Genomic DNA, 21,277 nt, shown 5'->3' on the forward strand with positions numbered 1-21,277 from the left:
GGAAAAGGATCATGTGACTCCACATATACTTTAAGCCAAACATACCCCTCCATTCCATATGTGGTGATAAAGGGTCTTGTATATTCTTTTTTCTTTATTATTTAAAAAGCATGTAGAACACTTCATTTATTTTTAATGAGTTCTAAAAGAGGCAGAATAATTAAGAGGAAAGCATAGTTCAAGAAGTGTGATACCTCTAAGGTCATAATTCTATCCACTTAGAGAAGGAGGGGCCCTTTAAATTCATAACCCATTAACTCCAACTTCCTTATTAAAGAATCAGACTTGTCAAGACACCATGTCTCATAATTGAAAAAGTCATGAAATATATCTGAACATAACTGGCAAAAGAAGGCCTCCAGCCAATTTGTCAGCTTGCAGTCTTCTCAGGGAAATTTGAACACTACAGACTTCAAAATAAAAAATAAAAAATAAAAAAATAAAAAAGCTTGATGCAGCTTGTTAAAGCTAGTAAGCTTTTTTTTTTTTTTATGTGTTTAGGGCTTGAATTTGGAAGAAGACAGATTGTAGGGGAGCAGTTCAGACTCTTATTAGTGCATTGTATTAATTCAATTGATGTTGTCCCAGAGGGACATGGGGGATATCATTTGTCAAAACAGATAGAAACCATCTGATTGGTTGTTGAGAGAGCACTGTATTTAGAACCCCAAGGTTAGAATGGATCATGCTGAAGTGATTGCATCTGAAAGGAGAGTAAATTTGCAGCCTGATCTGCAATTCTATTAAACCAAGATAATTTAGGCTGAAATCCTACACACACACACACAAATAAATATGGGGCTAAATTCTAAGAAGACATTTTAAGAAGCCCTCATCTTTTCCTTATCATTATTGATGTTTGGATTGCATAAATACATGGGCATTCAGAGGTGGTGGGGACAACTGACAAATTCATGACTATTGCATGATGGCATGACAGATTTTATGTCATTGTGTCTTCTGTGCATGGATGTTCCATGCCTCCATGGAGATCCATTACTCTCTTGTATAAATAATCAGGTTACAGTACAAATATGAAACCAGGACCTAATCTGTAATTTGAAAAGAAGATCTGTAGGGTCAAAATGCTTTGTAATGAACAAAGTAAGTGAAATGATACTGTCATAAAAGGCATACAGTATTACAAGCTCCATTCATCTCAGTTGTGCTTTCTTCTAGTCATGCCCAGGATCAGGCCATAAGTTTTAATTCAAAAAATTCAGTACCAAAGAAATAAGATTATTGTTATCTTGTAATTCACATGTTATTCTTTGCATTTGTGACCTTTTAGAAAGCCAGCCTCTTTTAGGTAGTTCATTAGTCATATAGTATAAAGATTATTCACTTTCTTTGTCTTTTTAAAAAGCTCTTTGAACTCTTTAATATGTGATGCAGGCATTCTCAAACCAATTCATCAGTAGGAGCAATGCTTCTAGATCAGAAACTTTGTTTCTTTATCAGCATGGCTCCACTTGCTGTTTGAAATCCAGAACTTTATTTTTCGTTGTGGTTTTGATGTGAGAGCCATTCCCAAGAAACATTAGGTCTTCATGTTAGTGTTATTGTGCTTTTCAGCTTTTCTAATGCTCTTAAGATTCTAGAACAGTGTTTGTCAACCTTGGCCACTTTAAGCTATGTGGACTTCAACTCCCAGAATTCCCCAGCCAGCTAAACCTAAACACTGGTTTAGACTCCACAACTAAGTGCCACTAAGTGAAACTTGACTTGACACCCAGTAGGCTTATATTGGACCAGGTTCCATATTGGGTTTTATTTTCTCTCTCTCTCTCTTCCAAAAAAGTAGAAGCAGAAGTTAAATATTGAGACCATTCTATTTATATACTGCAATTGTTAATCATATTGAAAAATAAGCTACGCACTGCCATTACACCTCCATACTTTTAGAGGAATACCATTTCTTGTTCTTTTTTTCAAGAAAAATGTAACTCTTGAAGCATAAAATAAGTAAAGGAAAGTGTGGCTTTGACTGCAGGTTGAACAGAAGAACAGATGGTGTTTGGATTCCCCAAAACTAAAATGGGTTCATGTTTAGTCAAATATACTAAATTTAAGAAAATATAATAAACCTCCTTTCCTTAGAAGGGCAGAATCTATTACATTCATTTAGAAATGATAAATAGGAACTTGTGGGCTATAAGAACCCCAACAACTAGTTTGTTCTGTGGACAACGTCTTTTGGGTTGAGGGTTTTGTTTTGTTTTTTTGAAGATAGATCATTTAATAAGCCTCTTTGTTATTTTGCTGAAATATAAAATAAATGCAATCCAGTAACTGGGAGATAAGATTATGATTCTAGTACCTTTGGCAATATAAGCCATTCCATAAGTATTGCAAGTTGACAATGGAAGCTGAAGAATATATCTGATTAAGGCTTGTAAGCCTGAAATTCAACTAAATGCTACAGAGCAACTTAGTTCTCATGCTTCATGTTATATACTTGGTACGTCAAACACAATGTTCTTCTAAATTGTGTCTTTCTCTATATGTATAAATGAACAGATGCAGATAGAGCTCAAAAGCATGGCATGGATGAATTTATCTCTTCCAATCCCTGTAATTTTGACCACGCTGCACTCTTTGAGATGCTCCAGCGCCTCACTTTGGACCACAGACTTAATGATTCCTATTCTTGTCTGGCAAGTATCTTCTTTGGTCTATGCAATGTAAATTCTGAGCACTAATGTCTGACCTACTGAAAGTGTATGCTGCTGTCAGTGGAAATAGTGCCTGCGTCCTCCAGATCTGAATTTGGTCCCAATAAATCTCATATTTCGAAAATGCCCTCTGTTGAAGTTACTTTCCTAGCAGCTATTTCTACACAGCACAAAAAAATCTGGCAGAGTCCACAGATCCTGGCCACAATAAATATGTTTATTAGAAAGAGCTGTTGTAACTGGAAAGATCCTTCAGATCCACTGTCTTCCTGTACAGTGAACTTGAAGATCACAAAGGATGAGTATGGTCTGCAGTTTGATACATTGAATCTTTATTTTATTTTTGGACATTAAATCAGCCCATTTAGCATGCAATGTAACCCCAACTAAAGTCAGAATTTCTTAATGATATTGATAGATAGATATAGGTATAGATGATATAGATATAATGCAGTGATAGTAGAAGAATAATTCTAGGACACCAGGTTGGCCATTCAATATTATGGAATTTTATCTCTCAACATTATTTGGAACCCCTAAATATGTTGGCAAATTATTTAACATCCTATTTGACATACTAGTATTAAAATGTTCATTGTTTATAAACAAACTCAATCTTTTTCTGAAAAATATTGAGATATATTGCTAAATAAAGAACTGTAAGATTGGTTCATTACAGTGTAATCCTGTAATCCTTTACTTGAAAATATATTTAATTATTATAATTATTTTAGTAATTTGAAAATAGTGGTGTTTTCTTCTAAGAAATTGGGAAGCAGATTGTAGCCTTAAAATCTGTACTTTTGTTTAAAAATGGTGGATGAAGCTTTCAAAAACAATAATTTTTAATTTTTGCCATTTTAAAAGCTACAAAATATTTTTATTTCAATATTTGAAGATACGAACTAAAGTGAATGACTATTTCTTGCACAAATTAATTTAGACTGATGCTTACCAAGATTTTGCTCTGTAATCTGTTGTTTTGTTTTGGTTTGTTTAAGAGCTTATGCTCTGATTCCTCCTACGTTAGCATTTTAAAAAATATGAGTAGGATTGTCTCTCTTTTCTCAAGCCTTGGTAACAGATACTGGCAGGGCTGGGGGAGGAGCACTAGTGTCAGCAGGATGAGATTTTGGAGAAGAAGGCAGTGCATTGCTCAGCAGAATGTGCCAGAGGATCTCCAAATGCAGCAGGGCAGACTTAACATATCCTGGAAAAAGTGCAGTAATGCATATAAGGGGTACTACGGAGAGTTCTTTTATTCTAAAATTAAAAAATACTTAACTGCAAAAAATGAGATTTTAGATCATAAGCATTCATGGAGGTAGGGGGTTACCTTCTCTTTGCCATAAGTTGCTTCTGTGACTTCCTCAGTTCAATGAAAGTTCAAATGATTAAAAAGTTGCCCATTCACAGGATGAAACATGTATTTATATTTATTTATAGAAGCTTTCAGAAAGAATGAAAAGCAATACAAATATAGTAGAAACATAATTAAATAACAAGAAAAGATAGCAGTAAATATATCATCCATTAAAATCTATAGAATAAATGTGTAATCACCTGACTAACCTCAGAAATCAAGGGCACTGAAAAAATATTAAAGAATGGTAGGTTAAACATGCACATTCTATTATTTCTCTTGAGTGTATCTTAAGCCAACTTCCAATATTAATTTAAATTGATAGTAATAATAAGAAATAATGTCCAACATCAAAATAAATTAAATCAATAAATAAGTACAGATAAAACCAAGAAGTTCAAGTACAATGAAAAGGTATGAAAGTTGTGCAGACAATACAGCACACTTCAGATACAGGTAGTCCTCGACTTACAACCACAATAGGGGCTAGGACTTCCATTGCTAAGTGATGCAGTTGTTAAGTGAGTCACACCTGATTTTACAACCCTTTTTGCTATGCTCGTTAAGCGAATCTGACTTCCCCCATTAACCTTGCTTGTTGGAAGCCCCCTGGGAAGATCACAAATGGTGATCATGTGACCTCGGAGCACTGCAATCTTTGTAAACACCAGTTCCCAAGAGCCCAAATTTTGATCATATGACCCCGGGAATGCTACGACAGTCGTAAGTGTGAAGACTGGTCATAAGTCACTTTTTTCATCGCCATCGTAACTTCAAACAGTTGTTAAACAAATGGTCGTAAGTCAAGGACTACCTGCATTTTTACCAATGGTACCCAATATTGTTCTAACACTTCTAAAACCACTGTATATGAACAAAACAACACCCATTTGAAAAGATTAAAAAGTTACAATACAATAAAGCAAACAGATCACTATTTTAATATAAAGCTCATTCATAATGCTTACATTAATAGCATGCATACTTTTTAGTTTTTCATTTTCTTTGAAACCCTTCCAGATAACTAGCTTTTAAAAAATGTAAGAAAAAGAAGGAATATGTGTTTCCAAACTCCTTTTGTAGTAAATGAGGTTCCTAGAGCCATGTCAAATCTTCAGGAAGGTCACATAAGGCCTATGATTTACAGATTGCCCACCTTGGCTTTAGAATTGCAGTTTGGGGATCTAAATTTAAGGAAGGCTAAACATTTGCAGCTGTTTAAGCATAATCCAAAATTATGTTGTCAAAGATGAGGCAGCACACAACATGTTTTTGAATTGATGATGGAAAGTCAAAATAAAAGTGAAACCATTGTTGGAATCTAGAAAATATAACATAAGAAATTATTATGTCCTGGCAAATCTCTAGGCACATCACCTTTTCATTAATAGAGGAAACACATATTTCTTCTTAACTGAGTTAGCTCAGCAGAAGCTTAAACAGTGACTTTCACAGAAATATGTTGCTAGTAATTCTTTAGCTATTCAACTTCAATAACCTTTTTGCAACAAAAATGGAAATATTCAGCTAAGATGCCTGATGATCCTCAATTAGAAGACACAAATTCCGCATGAAAGAAGAGCCAAGATTCCTTCTGCTGGGTGACTCTACGCAGATTTTTTCTTCAGAACACTGATTTTTTCATCACTATCAATACAAGTGCATGTCCATTGTTAAGGATAGTTGTGCCAGTTAGAAATAACAAATCTTGCCATATACCATAACAACATCCTGTTTCACTGCTCTGGCCCTGTGATGCAAGCCAATTATGGCCTAGAAAAAACAACTATGCTTGACAAGATATGCTTGAGGGAGGTGGAAGAAGTGAAGATGGCAAATAAAATAGATGATAGTTTCAAAGAGATTACATTACTCTCATTGGAAGAGATACAAATTGTTGCTGGATTTAGATGAGATGGTGAAAATTTGTTCAGGCAGTCATCAGGAGTAAAGTCCAATTCAATGGTACCTAACTAATTAACATGTCATGTAAGACAGTGTCTTTGACCAATGCTTAGAAATTACACCAAATCCAGAATGTATCCAGACTATGGACTGGCACTATCAGGAGTATGTTATATCAACTTCTATATATTTAATTTCATTGGTTAGTTGGCTTATATACCACCACACATCTTCTCATACAATGAAAAACCTAAGTGATCATAACAGAAAAACAGAATAATACAAAATATAATAATCCTTAAAACATTCAAAACCTTTCATAAATTATTATAACAGAAACAACAGTGATGATAGGTATACCCAAAACAGAGCATAAAGACATGCTGTTTAGAACAGGTCAGTTTTTAAGATTTTTCTAAAGATCAGGAATGATGGAGTCATCTGAATTTCTGGTGGGAGGCTGATCAATGGGATGGTGACCAAGGTGTTCTTGCTCTCCCCTGGATTTCATGTGGAAGAGGAACCTTCAGCATCTGGCAGCCATTTGTTGCTATCAGTCTCCTGGCATGGAATATCTGAATTGACTCCCGTACCTCAGGGCTCTCAAGTCCCACTCAATTTTTTCATTCATCAAGCTGGCATCCAGCAACACAATCTTCAACCCAGGTCTCTGATTTTGGAGCAATCAGCTTCACGTTGCATTCTCCTTTTGTTCCTTTTCACTCTAATTCCATTCACTCAGAATTACCAGATTGCCATTTCCCTGCCAGAGATCACGTCTGCTCACATATAAGGGAAATTCTGCAAATCAGTTTGTAGTGCAGAATTTATGTAGGTGAGGAACTGAAGCAAATGTAGCATTATCAGCGGCTTTAAAATCCAGGATTTAGAACTCAGAGGATGGTCTTATCAGTTTATTCTAAAAAAGAAAGAATTGTGTGGGATTTTAAAGATGAACACATTTTAACACCCCTCCATATAAGACAAACTGTGCCTCCACTGTTTTTGTTGTTGTTCTTGTTGTTGACAACTCTTGTTTCCATAAGGCATCTGATGAAGACTGAGAGACCTCCCCAAACTAGCATCTTTTCTCTTTCTCAAGCCCATGATATACAGTCTGACTTGATTTCCCACAGTCTGATACAGGCAGAATTCCCTATGAAAACAAAGACATTGACTCATTACAGATAACAGAGAGGCAACAGTTTTTGGCAAGAAGAAGCATTTGGGAGGGGAAGCAGAGGTGTTGTTGGCACCATTTACTGAAACTTCCTGCCACAGTTTTCATAGCTGCAGGCTCCTTTGAGTTGCTCTCTGCAAACAATGTTTTAGAAAAGGCCGGTGCTGTCCAATATTTGCTTTGCTTCCTTCATATATAAGTATGCTTTGTGTCTTCATGCCTTCTAGATTTGCCATGTGAGGTCTAGTGTATTCAATTCTGCTGCTCTAGAAGCTACAGAGATAAAGTGGCTATCTTTATCATCAAACAAATGAAATCAAGCAAAAATAATAGGATTTGATGAAAATTTACACTGAAACGTTCTGAATATAGCTGTATTGCAGACTGGAAGAATGCAGGCTTTGTCAAATGTCAAAGTACATGATTTCCAAAACGTTCTGCATTTTAAATGAAGAAAGTCATCCATACTCAAGAGGAAATGCTGGAATGTGGGACCATGGAGTTTGTTTTAATTTACTCTTTCAGGAGTGCCTGTGATTTTGCTTTTTTAATTGGGGAGGGGAATGTCAAAAACTAAATTCTCATTTTACTTGATTTTTTTTTTTTTTGCTAATTTCTGTATTTAAACATCACTCTCAATAAAAACTGGGAAACAAAAGAAATGAAACAATATTTCAAACTTTAGGGATGTCATGAAGATGACATTTACCATTATTCCTTTTTAAAATGACTTCATGTTTGCATCAGATGAGATTTTTTTTTATTGACCGTGAATTGTTGACTATGTAAACTTCATTTGCTCAAGATGCTGTGTTCCAAGTTGGCTTTTGGCAATGCAGTGAACAATCTGTGAACCATGCAGATTACAGAGGCTATTATTCAGTTATGTTTATCCCATTCCCTGCTTAGAATAGGGGGTCAAGGCCCGTATTCCCTTGGAGATAATCCGCAGACATAGACACAGGGGGGGAAATGATGTCATGTCATCATTTCAGAATGTCATTCTGATGTCATTGTGGTTTCTAACAGACTCCTGTGTCTTTAGGGGATGATATGTAAATAGCAAGCAGTGAGATAGGTAGGATCACCTACTGTCCATTTTCCTCACATTCACTTCTCTCTCTCTCATCCTCTCTCTCTCTCTCTGTCTCTCATACACACACACACATACACATCCCGTGCCCAGTGATGTAAATTGATAGCTCACAACGGGCTTTGGAAAATAGATCCATGTCCTTGTGAAATTAGGCAGACTGCTGTGTGAAACTCTCAACCTGTAGATTACCCTCTCCTTTCCTAAATCCTGAGTGATTTGAATCTCGAGATAGAGTCCAATAACCTGGGCTTCTGGGGTTGAAGCACCCACTTCCTGCCAATGCAATTGCCCCTAGGCTCATTTGCATGATAAATTTGCAGTTCAGGCTCACATGGCACATTGTGACGAGACAACCTGTCAGAGTCACTGATGAGAGAGAAAAAATGTCCCAGATATGAATTTCAGTGAGAGAGCAGGACTATAAAATTAGGGCACATGGGTAAGTGGTAGACTAGGAAATATTCAATGCAGACAGCCAACTCTGAAAAAAACTTACAGTAAGGAGCAAGAAGAAAACAACAACTAAAGGACAGCATAGATTCACAAATGCAGAACACAACACAAAGCCGACCTGAGACGCTTTAGTCGATGATTTGGCTTGGAACCATTCCCTCCTCTTTTCTGCTTTGATTTGATTTTCACAAAGGTTGCGGGATACTTAATGCAGATAATTGAGTACCTTGAAAGCAATTCTTACAGAAGTTTCAATCTTCTACTTATATATTTCACAGTATGGCCATAATTAGATCAGATGTATATTCAGTTGCCTACTTTTCTCTGAGCTTTAGAAAAAAAAGAAGGAAAGACTACCTTCAAATGTGATCGTGAAGTACACTTTAAGGGAGAAAATGCATCCTTAGATTAACAAGGAGGGACTTGGTGAGAATTCTAATTGTTGAGAAAAGTTGCTGGGGAACCATTTTCTCAAGAACAGTCAGATAGATATAGTATGCTGCAATTTTAGAAATACTTTTGTCTCTGTGGGTCCTTCATTTGTAACGATTCACTACTGTAGTTTTCTGGAATACTGAATTCTTCTTTCTAGAAATTGGTGGGCTTTTTAATTTTTATTTTACCCTTGTCCTTCTATTTTGCTGAAATGTTATGGGAAAAACAGAACCAACTGGATTTTCCTTAAATATGGAAAATGTTTTTGCTCGAGCCTTCACCCAAAAGCAAAATTCCAGGAGTTCTTTTGAAATGACATAAAGAAAAAAGGATTCTTTTGACAGCCCACAGTCTGCGTTATCCTCCGTCAGCATCTTCATTTTTCACACATGCGCTTTCTGGCAATAGGCGTAATAAAAGGAACTATGTCTGTTTTCCATGCCTTTGATTCTGCCCCTCATTATTTTAATCCCTTTTCAATCTGTTCTGGAGTTGGCCCAACAAGGATAAGCAAATCCTTCGATGGAGTTCTTAATTGATATTTCTTCAACTCTCCTCAACAGTAGCTATTTTGGCATCCAGAAAGGATTTGGTGTCATCTGAGTGGTAGAAAATATATTTTAATCTTTTCACAGCAGCGTCATTTCAAAGACGTAGCATTTGGGGTGCCAGATGGGGTGGCAAAGAAGTTGCCTAAAGGGGCAGGGCACTGATCTAGTCGCCGCAGGAACTTTTCAATTAAAAGATGAAAGAGTTTGCAGTTTTGAAGCATTAGAAAGATACGTCTTGTCAATGGCTCAGTATCTCTATCAATACTGATTATTTTTCAATCTGCTCCTGGAGTTCATCTGCAGTGTATCTACAGAATTTCACATTAGGTGAGAAAGAATCTACCTGATAAGCTGCTATGTCAGCCTCTTCTAATTAGGTTTCCTGTTCTACAAAATGATGGTCTGGTGATCTGACATGCTGGGATAGATTCATAAGGATGCATCATCGTTAATTTGTGCCTGTGTAACCTTGAAACTTCACTATTATAACACTTCTTAACATGGGCAGCTGCCTTTGCAGATTATTCGGCTGAATCAACCCATTCAAACAGGATGGGTTGCTGAGGTTATAATGCCACTGTGTTTGTAATATTCCAAAGTAGAGAACAACTTCCAGTCATCCTTCAGCCATGCTCCATGATCTTAGCGTTGACACATAAAACTCTGAAACAGCTTGAGCTGTTTAAGTTGAGTTAAGAAATGTATTTGTATTAGTTGTTGACTGGCTTCTTCTATGAAATTCTGTCTCCCAGTTATCGACCATGTCCCCACTCTCCATGCATTCAAGAACCCATTCACACATGAACATCTGCCACTCACATACCCCAATATATGGATGTTATTTAGTTAAGATCTTTACCTTCCACATTTGAAGTGACCGTCATGCAATCAGAGTAAATGCACATTGGTTCCACACCGACAGGATCTCAACATACATGAAGATTGGTGTTGGGGCCAGAAGTGCTACCCCAATTTCCACACAAGCACATGTATCTGTAGAGAACAAAAAATGTGCAATTGCTATCGTTGCTTACTAGAGAATTTATTCCTAAAATAGGAAAAGAGTTCTTCTATGGAAGTTTCTTCTTTCATAGATAATGCAATATGTTAGATTATTTTAATCCGTTGATTTCAGTGCTCTGTTATGAGCATGATAAAGTTCGGAGCTAGCTCAGTATATGTACATTAACAGCACCGTTTTATGCATACATATGTGATTGTTGCCTAAGAAGCTGTTTGAGTCTTTTGACAAATCAGCTGTGCAATATCCATCTCAAGATTTATCTCATAGACTAGGTAATTCATGTTTCACTGTTTAAAACTTCTGGCCCTGTTTGGGGGAGGTGGTAGTCTACTTCTCACTTAGGTCCTTCTGGTTGCTTTGTCAGGTCAAGACTGCCTTTCGAATGGATAGACTGATGCTGTGATATTCCACTGACAAGTGGCTGACACACAACTTCAATCATCCACAAGAACGGCCATCTATGGTGGGAGGGGGGAGGGGAAGGAAATAATGGCACGTGCATAGCACAATTTATGTATCTTGGTCAGGTGTAATGGTGCACCTGCTAAAAGTTGTGTCCCTTATGCTGTGACATCAAGAAAAGGACGAGCTGGTGTTTCAAACAGAAGACTAGTTGTGCAAAGTTGGATAGCTTCTAAACGTTCCGGTTTTGATGTATGTATTCAATAGACATATTTCATTTCCACTCCTAATTTGATTTTCTTAAATTGTGGTCTGCTATGTCTTTTTTTAAAATCTATTTTTGACACAAGCTTTCTCTATTTACCTGCAGGGCTGGTTTAGCCCTGGCCAAGTCTTTGTCCTAGATGAATACTGTGCACGTAATGGAGTCAGAGGCTGTCATAGGCATCTCTGCTACCTCAGTGATTTGCTTGAAAGAGCAGAAAATGGAGCAATGATTGACCCCACCTTACTGCACTACAGTTTTGCCTTTTGCGCGTCACATGTTCATGGCAACAGGTAAGGTGGACCAGGTGGACCTCAGCCCTTGTGTGTAGCATTGCTTTTGAAATGCAGGTTTCTTTGGATAATGTACAACTATACTCATAATCTGTATTCTTTCCTATGAGGCAAATGGTGCACGGTTCTTTGTTTCTGTGCTTGTCTAAAAGAAGGTAACCAAAGAAAACCCAAGGCCAGCTGGATTCAAATCTTTTAATGCTTGAAGCAGTTTGAAAGGAGCATAGGTTAGCATGAGAATTCTGTCAAAGAAGAGACAATTGAATAAACTGTCGCCTATTCTTTGAGAAAAGCAATGTGATTTACGTCAATATAAAAATGCAGATTAGGAATTTCTCTCTTTTTTTTTTATTTTAGCAATTGTGGGAGTACAACAAATTATCAACTTTTGATGCTTTTATTATAAATAATTTGTGCACTGCAATTGATTCAAGAAGTATATTTCAGGTTTCAGAGTGACAGAGAAAAACTGCAAAATTATTTCAGTCAGTTAAGAATTTGTAGATATTTGGATCCTTTGATCACATCACAAGAAGATATAAAGGGAAAATGAGCTGTAGTAGCTCTCTTCCTTTTCTTCAGATCCTCAGCAATAACTTAAAGCCTCTATTAAGTCCTCTGCAGGACTTAAGAGAGAAGATGACGTTCCACAAGGACATTTTGCTGAAGTCTGCATGGGGTTTGTAGGCACCTTGGCTGAAAACCTCTTTGTCAACAGGAATAATACTTTATGAAATCCTCAGTCACGGGGATAAACTAAATGCCCATCAAATCTCTACAGAGTTTAGTATTTAACAGACAGAGAATTGCAAAGAATCCCTTTAAAAAAGGGATTTTGGAGTCAGGGTTTTGAATACACATCCTCACCCCCGTCACACTTGAAGGCTTATTTGTGTGGGCTGAAAACTTGCAGAAAGCATTAACTGCTGCAATCCAATATGTTCATTCTGCCTACTTCTTAAAGTTTCTACATCATGATTACAGGCTACTCTAACAAGAAGGCAGGATTCCTTCTACACCAACATAATGGTGTGCAGCAACTTTGCTGGACTGAGGGAACTGCCATTGTATCACAGAGCCAGCACTTCTAAATGCCTGAGCAAGAATGACCCACGTTTTAGGCTACGACAGATTTCCTTCATACTGAGGCTTGCATGATTAAATATTCAGGGTTTTTTTTTTCTCGTTTGCCTCACGATGCCAGTTTACATTGCTATAAGGGATCAGAGTTAAATTCAAACTTAATTGGATTTTTTTTTTAAAAAATTCCAAACTTATTTCAGTCTTTTAGGATAAAATCCATTTTAAATCTGAAAGTGTTATGGAAATAAGTTTCCTTTCTTTCGAGATTGCTATAGCATTTGTTGCACTGATGGTTTTCTTTTTGGAAGTTGCATTCTATACAGTGAGATTTCACACTCTGTTCTACATATGCTACTGCATAACAGAGTGTTATAAAATAATGAAGTGTTTTGTAAGCTCTCTGGTAAACATCATCATGAATTATTATACACATTGCTGGTATTTTACATTGTACGGCTGCCAGTCAAGTCACAGTTCGCTTGATCCATCTCGTTAGGTTACAGCGTTCGGCTTGCCTTATTTTCTTTGTGGTTCTGATTTCCCTTTTCTTCTTTTGCTGACAAATCGTTGGCATCTACTGTTGTCATTTTATTGTTTAACATTTAATTTTTAGTTTGTTTTCTTTCATTTCTTCTGTTACAACACCTTGTTTCTTTCATTTTCTATTTCGCTATCCTTATCTTTTTTTTTTTTAATTTAAAACTCAACATCTCCAAAGTCAAACAATGGAAGAGATACTTGGTGGCATACTGCCAGTTGCAAATAACCCCCCAGCCTCTGACACAGAGGCAAAAAAGGATTCCAAAAAGGAGTCCAAAAAGAGGAAAGATTACAAATCTCAACCACCTCCAGAGCTCAAAAGGTAAGAAATAGTAGTTTAGATGATGGAATTTTGATATAGGATGTAGAGGAATTTATGTCTTATTAATTTGAAGTATTGGGGGAGCTCAGCCTTACAAGAGATAGATTAATAGAGAAAGATTAAGTACAAAATCACAGCGGTGAATAAAATGCACAACTTTCCTAACTCAAAATAAATGGTAGCAATTGAGATCAATAACAATTAGCCCAGCATAATACAATTAAAGTTTGGCACTGTGGTATCTTCAGGACCACCTTCTTCAGTTAGGGTTGACTTACCTGATACAAATACCCGGAGAGAAGTTGCTTGTAATCCTCCATTATCAGTGGGGAGGACCCCAGGAGAAGACGCTTCTCTGTAATGGCCCCCATGTATATAGAATGGCCTCCCCTAAGAAATTAGACTTGTCCCAACCTTGTTAAACATTCCAGTAGCAAGTTAAAACAGAGCTCTCTTGGCAGGCTTTTAACTAGTGATAATGTCATAAGTATCTCATATAATTATACATCGTTCCATTTTGTTTATTTTTGTTACACTGTTTTTAACATTACATTATTTTCCTACAGTTGTTTTACCAAGAGTCCTATGATTGTGATGGCACAAACATCTAATATATACATAAATAAATAAATTCAAGCAACATAACATGTGTAATAAAAAGTGACTCAACAAATGCTAATGGGATGTGTGCTCAGAAAGTTCTCCCCCATGTGACTGCCAACCTATTTCGTTTGCAGACGCACAAATCTCAGACGCTGTGCCTATCAGTTTGGATCCAAAGATTTGTCAAAAAAATGTGTTTCAGTGGCTTTTCTATGAGCTCTTGTGCAAGATTCTCACAGTGTCATAGGTGTCATTTTGCAGAGTGAAAAGCCTGCTGAATAAGGCTGTAGCATGTAGACTCAGGTGGACAGTGACAAGTTGTTGCTGAAATGCTTTTACAAAAATTTTGTACAGGAGTCTGTGCAAATGATAGAAATCTTCAATTTAGTCAGAAAGCGGATTCCCACGAGCAAAAAACTAAGCCGCTGTGTATGCATCGTTGCTGTTGCTGGAAAAGATCAAAACATTCATATTTAAACATGTAGAGAGATTCATTAAATTTCATCCATATTCACAAGACTTGAGCCAGTGGGACACATATTTTTCTAAGGCTTTTTGTCCTGTTGATGCTTAGAGTCACTTGTATAAAGGGGTCCTGATATAAATCCTAACTCACTAGTTAAACTACCACTTTCATGGCTTATGGAATTAGGGCCCAATCTATGGGCCAAAATATGCATTATCCTTACTGCATGGTAGTGGCTACATTGCTGAAAATCCCAGTATGAAAGGAGAAATGCAGGAAGAAAGGGCTTTTGATACTACTCATAGTTACATAGGAGAAAAACATAAAGTCACCCAATGTGATGTGCCATTGTGACAAAGTAAGCATCTCCCTAGATTCAGTAACCAATTGTATCACCTTTAGCTGCAAAAACTGTAACCAATGCTTCCTATAGTTGACGATTAGTTCTCACATCACTGTGTAGGAACTCTTTGATTGCAAACCTTCTACTCATGGTTTGCATTCTACTCTTGAATGAACAGCTCATTTCAGGTCCAGCCACACCATATCTATGTGGTTTAGGTCTGAAATTTGATTTGGCCATTCGAAGACCTTGAGTTTGTTCCTCCTTGTCAGCATTCTTGTACACATGTACATTGAACATTCCTCCAGGAATTTGGAGGATCATCCAAGTGCTTTGTTGACAGGATCGTATATGGTCTTCTTAGTGAGCAATGACTTTCACCTTGCTACTGGTGGGATCATGATGAGTCACTTCAGCTAAGGCAAGAGAGGCCTGCAAATCCCCGGATGTTGTTCTGGATTTTTTTTGTGTGTATATGACTTGAATGGGGTATGGATGTACGTCTAGAATCTGTATGATATGAACTTTACTGTAATGAAGGATCTCAAAGTTTCTAAGATTTATGTAGAAGCAAGGTTGGCCTAAATCAGCTCTGATTGTTTAATAACATATTTACAAAAGTGCCCTTAATAATATATCTAACTGAATTGTTTGAAATGTGGGGGAGTGTACTTCTTAAACACTGGCATATTACATGTTGGATGACTTTGTTTATGAAATAAGTTAAAATGTGCCAAACCTGGCATTATTTTTCACTCAGACATCTACATCAGTAGAATCCATATGAAGCTCTGACAACATTTAGAGGCAAAGATATGAAAAAAAAAATTCAATAAAGCAGGGAAGAGGGGAGTGCTTGTTCATGGAATTGTAGCTTCATATCCACTTGTAGATTTTTTTTTAATTCCAACTCCTACACTCTACTAGTTATTTTTCCTTTTTCTCCCATTTATATTTTAAATTTGAAGCCTGTTTTCTATAGCCAGAGTGTATTGATATGGCTCCTATTAGAACTGTGTGATAATTTGCTTACTTTCTGAAGACAATTTTAGATTTTTAAAAGCCTCTCATCTCTCCAACAGGTGTAGTTTAGCTGTCCCTAAAATAAGATTTGCTGTCAGAATACGCTGCTCTAAGTAATGATGGTCGAAGAGAGAGAATTCTTTGTGGCTTGCCATCAATTCCCCATATAAGCAATAGACAGTGATGGAGCTGAGGTGGTTTGTCTGTTCCTACTCTCTCTGTGTGTAAGGTCAGACAATGAGACAACAGTGGCTTGCAGTCAGTGAGAAAGTGCAGAAAGTGTGATTCAGATGGTGCAGGACAGCCTGAAGGTCAGGACTGACAGAATGAATGACAGGCAATCGGAGGAGAGAAACTTTATAACTAGATGCTGTCCAAGGTCCTACTTCATGAATACAGTCCGGTTATCAATGCAGAATGGGGGAAAATGGCCTCTATTTGGAATCCACCTCAGTGTATTTGTGCCATATTATATGAACTCTGTGCCATATTATATGAACTGTACACTGAGCCAAAAGAGGGTTCTGCACTGGATCAATTCAGACTTCGCAAAGAGGGTTTTACAAATTGTTAATTTAGATGTTCTGTTCTAAGCACAAAAATAATTTCCAGTGGATATTTGAATATGCTTTATTCCTATCCTTTTTTTTTTTAATTAAAGCATATGTAGCAGCTTGTTCTTGAATTAACACTGATTTCCTGATTATTCCTGAGTTTCTCTCTTTGGATATTATATAGTGTAGCATATATTTCTATCAGTATTTACTATGACACATGCAAAGTGTAAAATAATACTGCACTGTTATTGTTGTTCTTTATTAAATCCTTAAAGATGTCTAGGCAGATGTATTTCTTTAAAGCATTTACCAACAATAGACTGAATGATAAATCAAAGAAGAATACATGCAGACATATATCTTTGTGTGTATCCCCAAACCTTCTCATTGGAGCAAGCCAAAATGATAGAGGTATCTCTGATATAATTTCTAATAGCCAATAGATGGTCCTTTTGATTAGACTAAGTGGTGATAATCAGGGTTATGCTTTACATTATATATCTGTGGATGTAGTACTAATGATAAAAGTCTTTCACTCAAGAATATTGGACTGCCTTAGTGATTCAGTACCATGTGGCTCTTTCCTTTACAGTGGTACCTCTACTTACGAACGCCCCTACTTATGAAATTTTCGAGATACGACTAGCTCTGGCCCCAAAAATTTACCTCAATGTGCAAACTCCGCCTCAAGGTACGGCCATTTTTCCACCCTGACACGTGGTCCGCGGCCATTTTTCCGTCCTGATACGTGGTCTGCAGCCATTTTTCCGTCCCTGACGCGCGGCGCGCGGGCGTTTTGCTGCCCCTGACACACAGCATGCAGGCGTTTTGCTGCCCCGCCGCGCAGTGCGCGGGCGCTTTTCTGCCCCTGACACGTGGCGCGCGGGTGTTTTGCTGCCCCGCCGCGCGGCGCGTGGGCGCTTTTCCGCCCCGACACGTGGCGCGCGGATGCCAGAACAGATTAACGGTAATTACATTGAACCTTATGGGAAAATTTGCTTCAGGGTGTGACCAAATTCAGAGGGCGGAACGGATTAACCGTATTTACACTGAACCTTATGGGAAAATTTACCTCGACTTGCGACCAACTCGACTTGCGATCAGTGTCATGGAACGGATTAAGTTCATAAGTAGAGGTACCACTGTATATCCATTAAAAATGAAGATGTAGGTTAGAGGGCAAACCAGGAAGAAACTTCAACTTTCTTCTTTAGTGTACTTTTCTATTGCCCCTATTGGGGATAGGTTTTATGACTGCTCTTTGGTTTTTTTGGTTTTTGTTTGTTTGTTTGTTTTTTGGTTGAATTCAGGGAAAACAACATGTTTCCAATGAAGAGCATCCGTTCAAAATGATGCAATTCTTTTTACCTTCGCAGGATTCTTCTTTTGTTCTTTTTTGTGGTAGTGCATTTCCTCTTTCTTTTGGCCAAAGCCTCTGGGGAGGAAAAAGATGCTTATGCCACTGAGTAGTACTTTCCTATCTACTTGTACATCTCTAAGAGCGGGAGGCATAAGCAAAACACTTCAAATGTGATATCTGTATATGATTTTCCTTATTTGGCAGAGTATATCTTTGGAAAAAGAGAGAGAGAGAGAGAAGGACTCTTAGTGACTGCCTGGACCAGTCCCTGCAGTTTTCTTGGCAAAGTTTTCAGAAGTGGTTTGCCATTGCCTCCTTCCTAGGGCTGAGAGGGAATGACTGGCCCAGCTGGGTTTATGCCTCTGGTGGGACTAGAACTCACCCTCTCCCGGTTTCTAGCAGTTGGTGCCTTAACTGCTAGACCAAACTGGCTCTCTCTCTATATATATATGCATATGCATATGCATATGCATATGTATATGTATATGCATATGCATATGCATATGCATATGCATATATGTATATGTATATGCATATGTATATGTATATGTATATGCATACATACACACACATACTCTATATATATGCATACATACACACACACACACACACTCTATATATATATGTATATGCATACATACACACACATACACTCACACACACACCCACATACACAGAGACATAAACATACACACCCATTTAGACATTTAGGCCAAACTGGATTTTTTGTTTGTTAGTTTATGTTTAACATACTCCTGTGTATCAACCTTGCTTATTTCACTAAAGTCACATGAGGGTTGAAAAATGTAGGAATTTGAATGCTTGGACTGGATTGAGGTTTGATTGAATCCAGCCAGGTTCTTCAGCTGATCTTCAGTTATGGAAAGGTTCATAGGAAAAGTATGAGAAAAGTCACTATTCTCAGAAATAGCATGGCCATCCTAAATAATTCAAGGCAGAAAAACTGGATAAAAATTATCTTCAGCTCTGGCAAAAATAACAAATCAAAATGAAGCCGTCCTAAAGGCGAAGCAGGCATAAGCACTGTGTCAGTTGGCTTCAGAAAGGTTTACCCATGGAGTGCCATTGGACAGGAGCCATTGGGTGAAACCAGATGTGGCTGTGCATGTTAGGAGCAGCCCACCTTCGTCTCTTTCACTAACAGCTGCCTGTCTGATGTGATGGGGTTATATAACCCAGCAATATGGCTGGGCTTTCAGCAAGGCAGCCATCTGGACAAGCGTCCTAATAGTCATAGGTACTGTAACTCATTTATGCCATAAAACACTTTCAAGGGGGCAATGATATTCATTCATTTTATTTATTTGTATTTCAAATTTGTCACTGCCCATTTCACTGCAGAGGGACTCTGGGTAGTTGGGGAAGGGAGAAAAAACAAAGGATTTATTCTTTAAACTTCACTATTCCAAATTAGGTATTCATTGGGGGGGGAGGGGGTCCAAGAATAGGAGAGGTTATCATAAAAAGTACAAAAGCCACTATAGGATTATTTCAAAGCCATACTAGAACAAGCTAATGTCAAAAGAATTAACCCCAAAGAGCCCATAATGTCTATTTCTAATTGCAAGCAAATGCATATTTTTCCTTCTGTATCACAATCTGATTTATTTTTAATTTAAAAAGAAATTATTTTGATCTATTTGCTTTAACAGCATACCTAGCCCTGCAAGGCATCCACGTACAATTAGAAAAGGGCATGGTGGGGGAGATGGAGTTTCTCAAAAGAAATAGTGGCCTTAGGACCCCTGTGCCTAATTATAATTTATAATTAACCTTGTGATTTGCACAAAGAACTCGTATAAAGAAAATACAGTCTTTGCTATAAGCGTGTTCTTTGGTAAGCTTTAAAAACATTTCCTTTCAGCTGATTAGAATTAGAGTACCAAATTGAACGGATTTAGAAAAATTCATTTCTTATCTGCAATATGTCTATGTTGTTTTTTAAAATCCACAATTAGAAGCCTTTGTTAAAAATGCAGTATCCATTGTAAATGTACCTTTTTCTAGCATTACACCTCCTCCCCCTTTTTCTTCCCCATACCCTCATCTGTGCATTGTCATATTAATCTCTCTGGCAGGATTCAAGCAATATCAAATGAAGAAAAATCTGTTACTGTTCAAATCTGTCATATTTCTGATGATAAAGGTTGACCTAAATTCATAGAGAGATGCATATATTGTTTTTGCTAAATGGTGTTAAATATTGTTTTCTCTGTTTTTGCTTTTGTTTGTGTTTTCTTTCCCTGATTCTGACTCAGATTATACACACATATAAATACTTCTTTTTCCATATATATCTTCTGTCATTTACCCTGGTAGCATTCAAATTGCACAAAAGCAGACATTTACGATTCCGTTTGGGAAGCAAATATGAAATTACAGTGATCAGAATGTTACATTATAAGGAAGGACTCGCCAATAATAGGAGTGAGAATTTACCTTTTTTTCAGAATGTTGTGCAATAACCTTCTACTACAGAGAGAAGGTGCAAATCATCAGAGAAAAAATCCAAGATCAGAATACCCCAAATCTGCATTTAAGAGTGATCGTACAGCTATGTTCAGATTATGTGCTCCTGAATGGTAATGATCACATATCCCCATCTTCAAGTATATAATACTGAATGAAATACTTTTAATTTAGGTTTAATCACCACAGTTAATGGCTGAATGTATTGTTTTCCAGCTTCTGGACAGATGAGTATCAAAATTTAGCATAGCTAATAAAATCTAAAGATGTGCAACTGGATGATAGTGTTTTAAATTTGACCAAAAAAATTATGAAGTTTAATTCATTGTGACATGGATAAAGATTGGGGATTGTGAGGAGAGTAAAGATGACAGAACTGGTGCTAACCACTGTAACAAGAACTTGAAAAGCAGCTGACATGACATCTTTCCTATCATGCTGCCGAAAATGTCAACTTTGTGAAGGACAGTGAGAAAATGGTTTGCCGAATATCTGAAAGGTAGATTCAAGAGATGTTCTTCATGTCAGATGTAATATAGTCCACAGCTGTTTGAGAAAGGAAGTTCTTGCATTTGTGATGGCTCTTAGTTGGCAGATCCTTCCAGACATCCAAGTACATAGCTCTGAAAATGGTTGACCTGGAGACTGTTTTACATTTCCTCAGTTTATGATACACAAAAGTCAATATTATCATTGTATAATATTACTGCTTGCACTATTACTACAAGGATATACATTGGAAACTTGTTGAAACAAAAATATAATTTTGATCTTAGTGTCATTATAAATTTACACTCTGGGATAATCCCAGTTTCAAAATTGCAGGTAGATTTTGGGACACTGAACTT

General features: G+C 37.2%; 1 protein-coding gene across 1 annotated transcript in view; it reads left to right on the top strand.

The window, feature by feature from the left end:
- Positions 1 to 21,277, top strand: part of CADPS (calcium dependent secretion activator) — a 402,311-nt gene that overhangs the window by 228,908 nt on the left and 152,126 nt on the right. The window contains exons 12-13 of the mRNA XM_088134415.1: positions 2,521 to 2,657; positions 11,455 to 11,642. Coding sequence (XP_087990541.1) covers positions 2,521 to 2,657; positions 11,455 to 11,642 — 325 coding nt within the window. The remainder of the gene's footprint in view (positions 1 to 2,520; positions 2,658 to 11,454; positions 11,643 to 21,277) is intronic.

This window comes from Python bivittatus, unplaced genomic scaffold (assembly GCF_059951505.1).
Source record: "Python bivittatus isolate LINGU-HERP-01145 unplaced genomic scaffold, Pbiv_v1 ctg000080_np1212, whole genome shotgun sequence".
NCBI lineage: Eukaryota > Metazoa > Chordata > Lepidosauria > Squamata > Pythonidae > Python > Python bivittatus.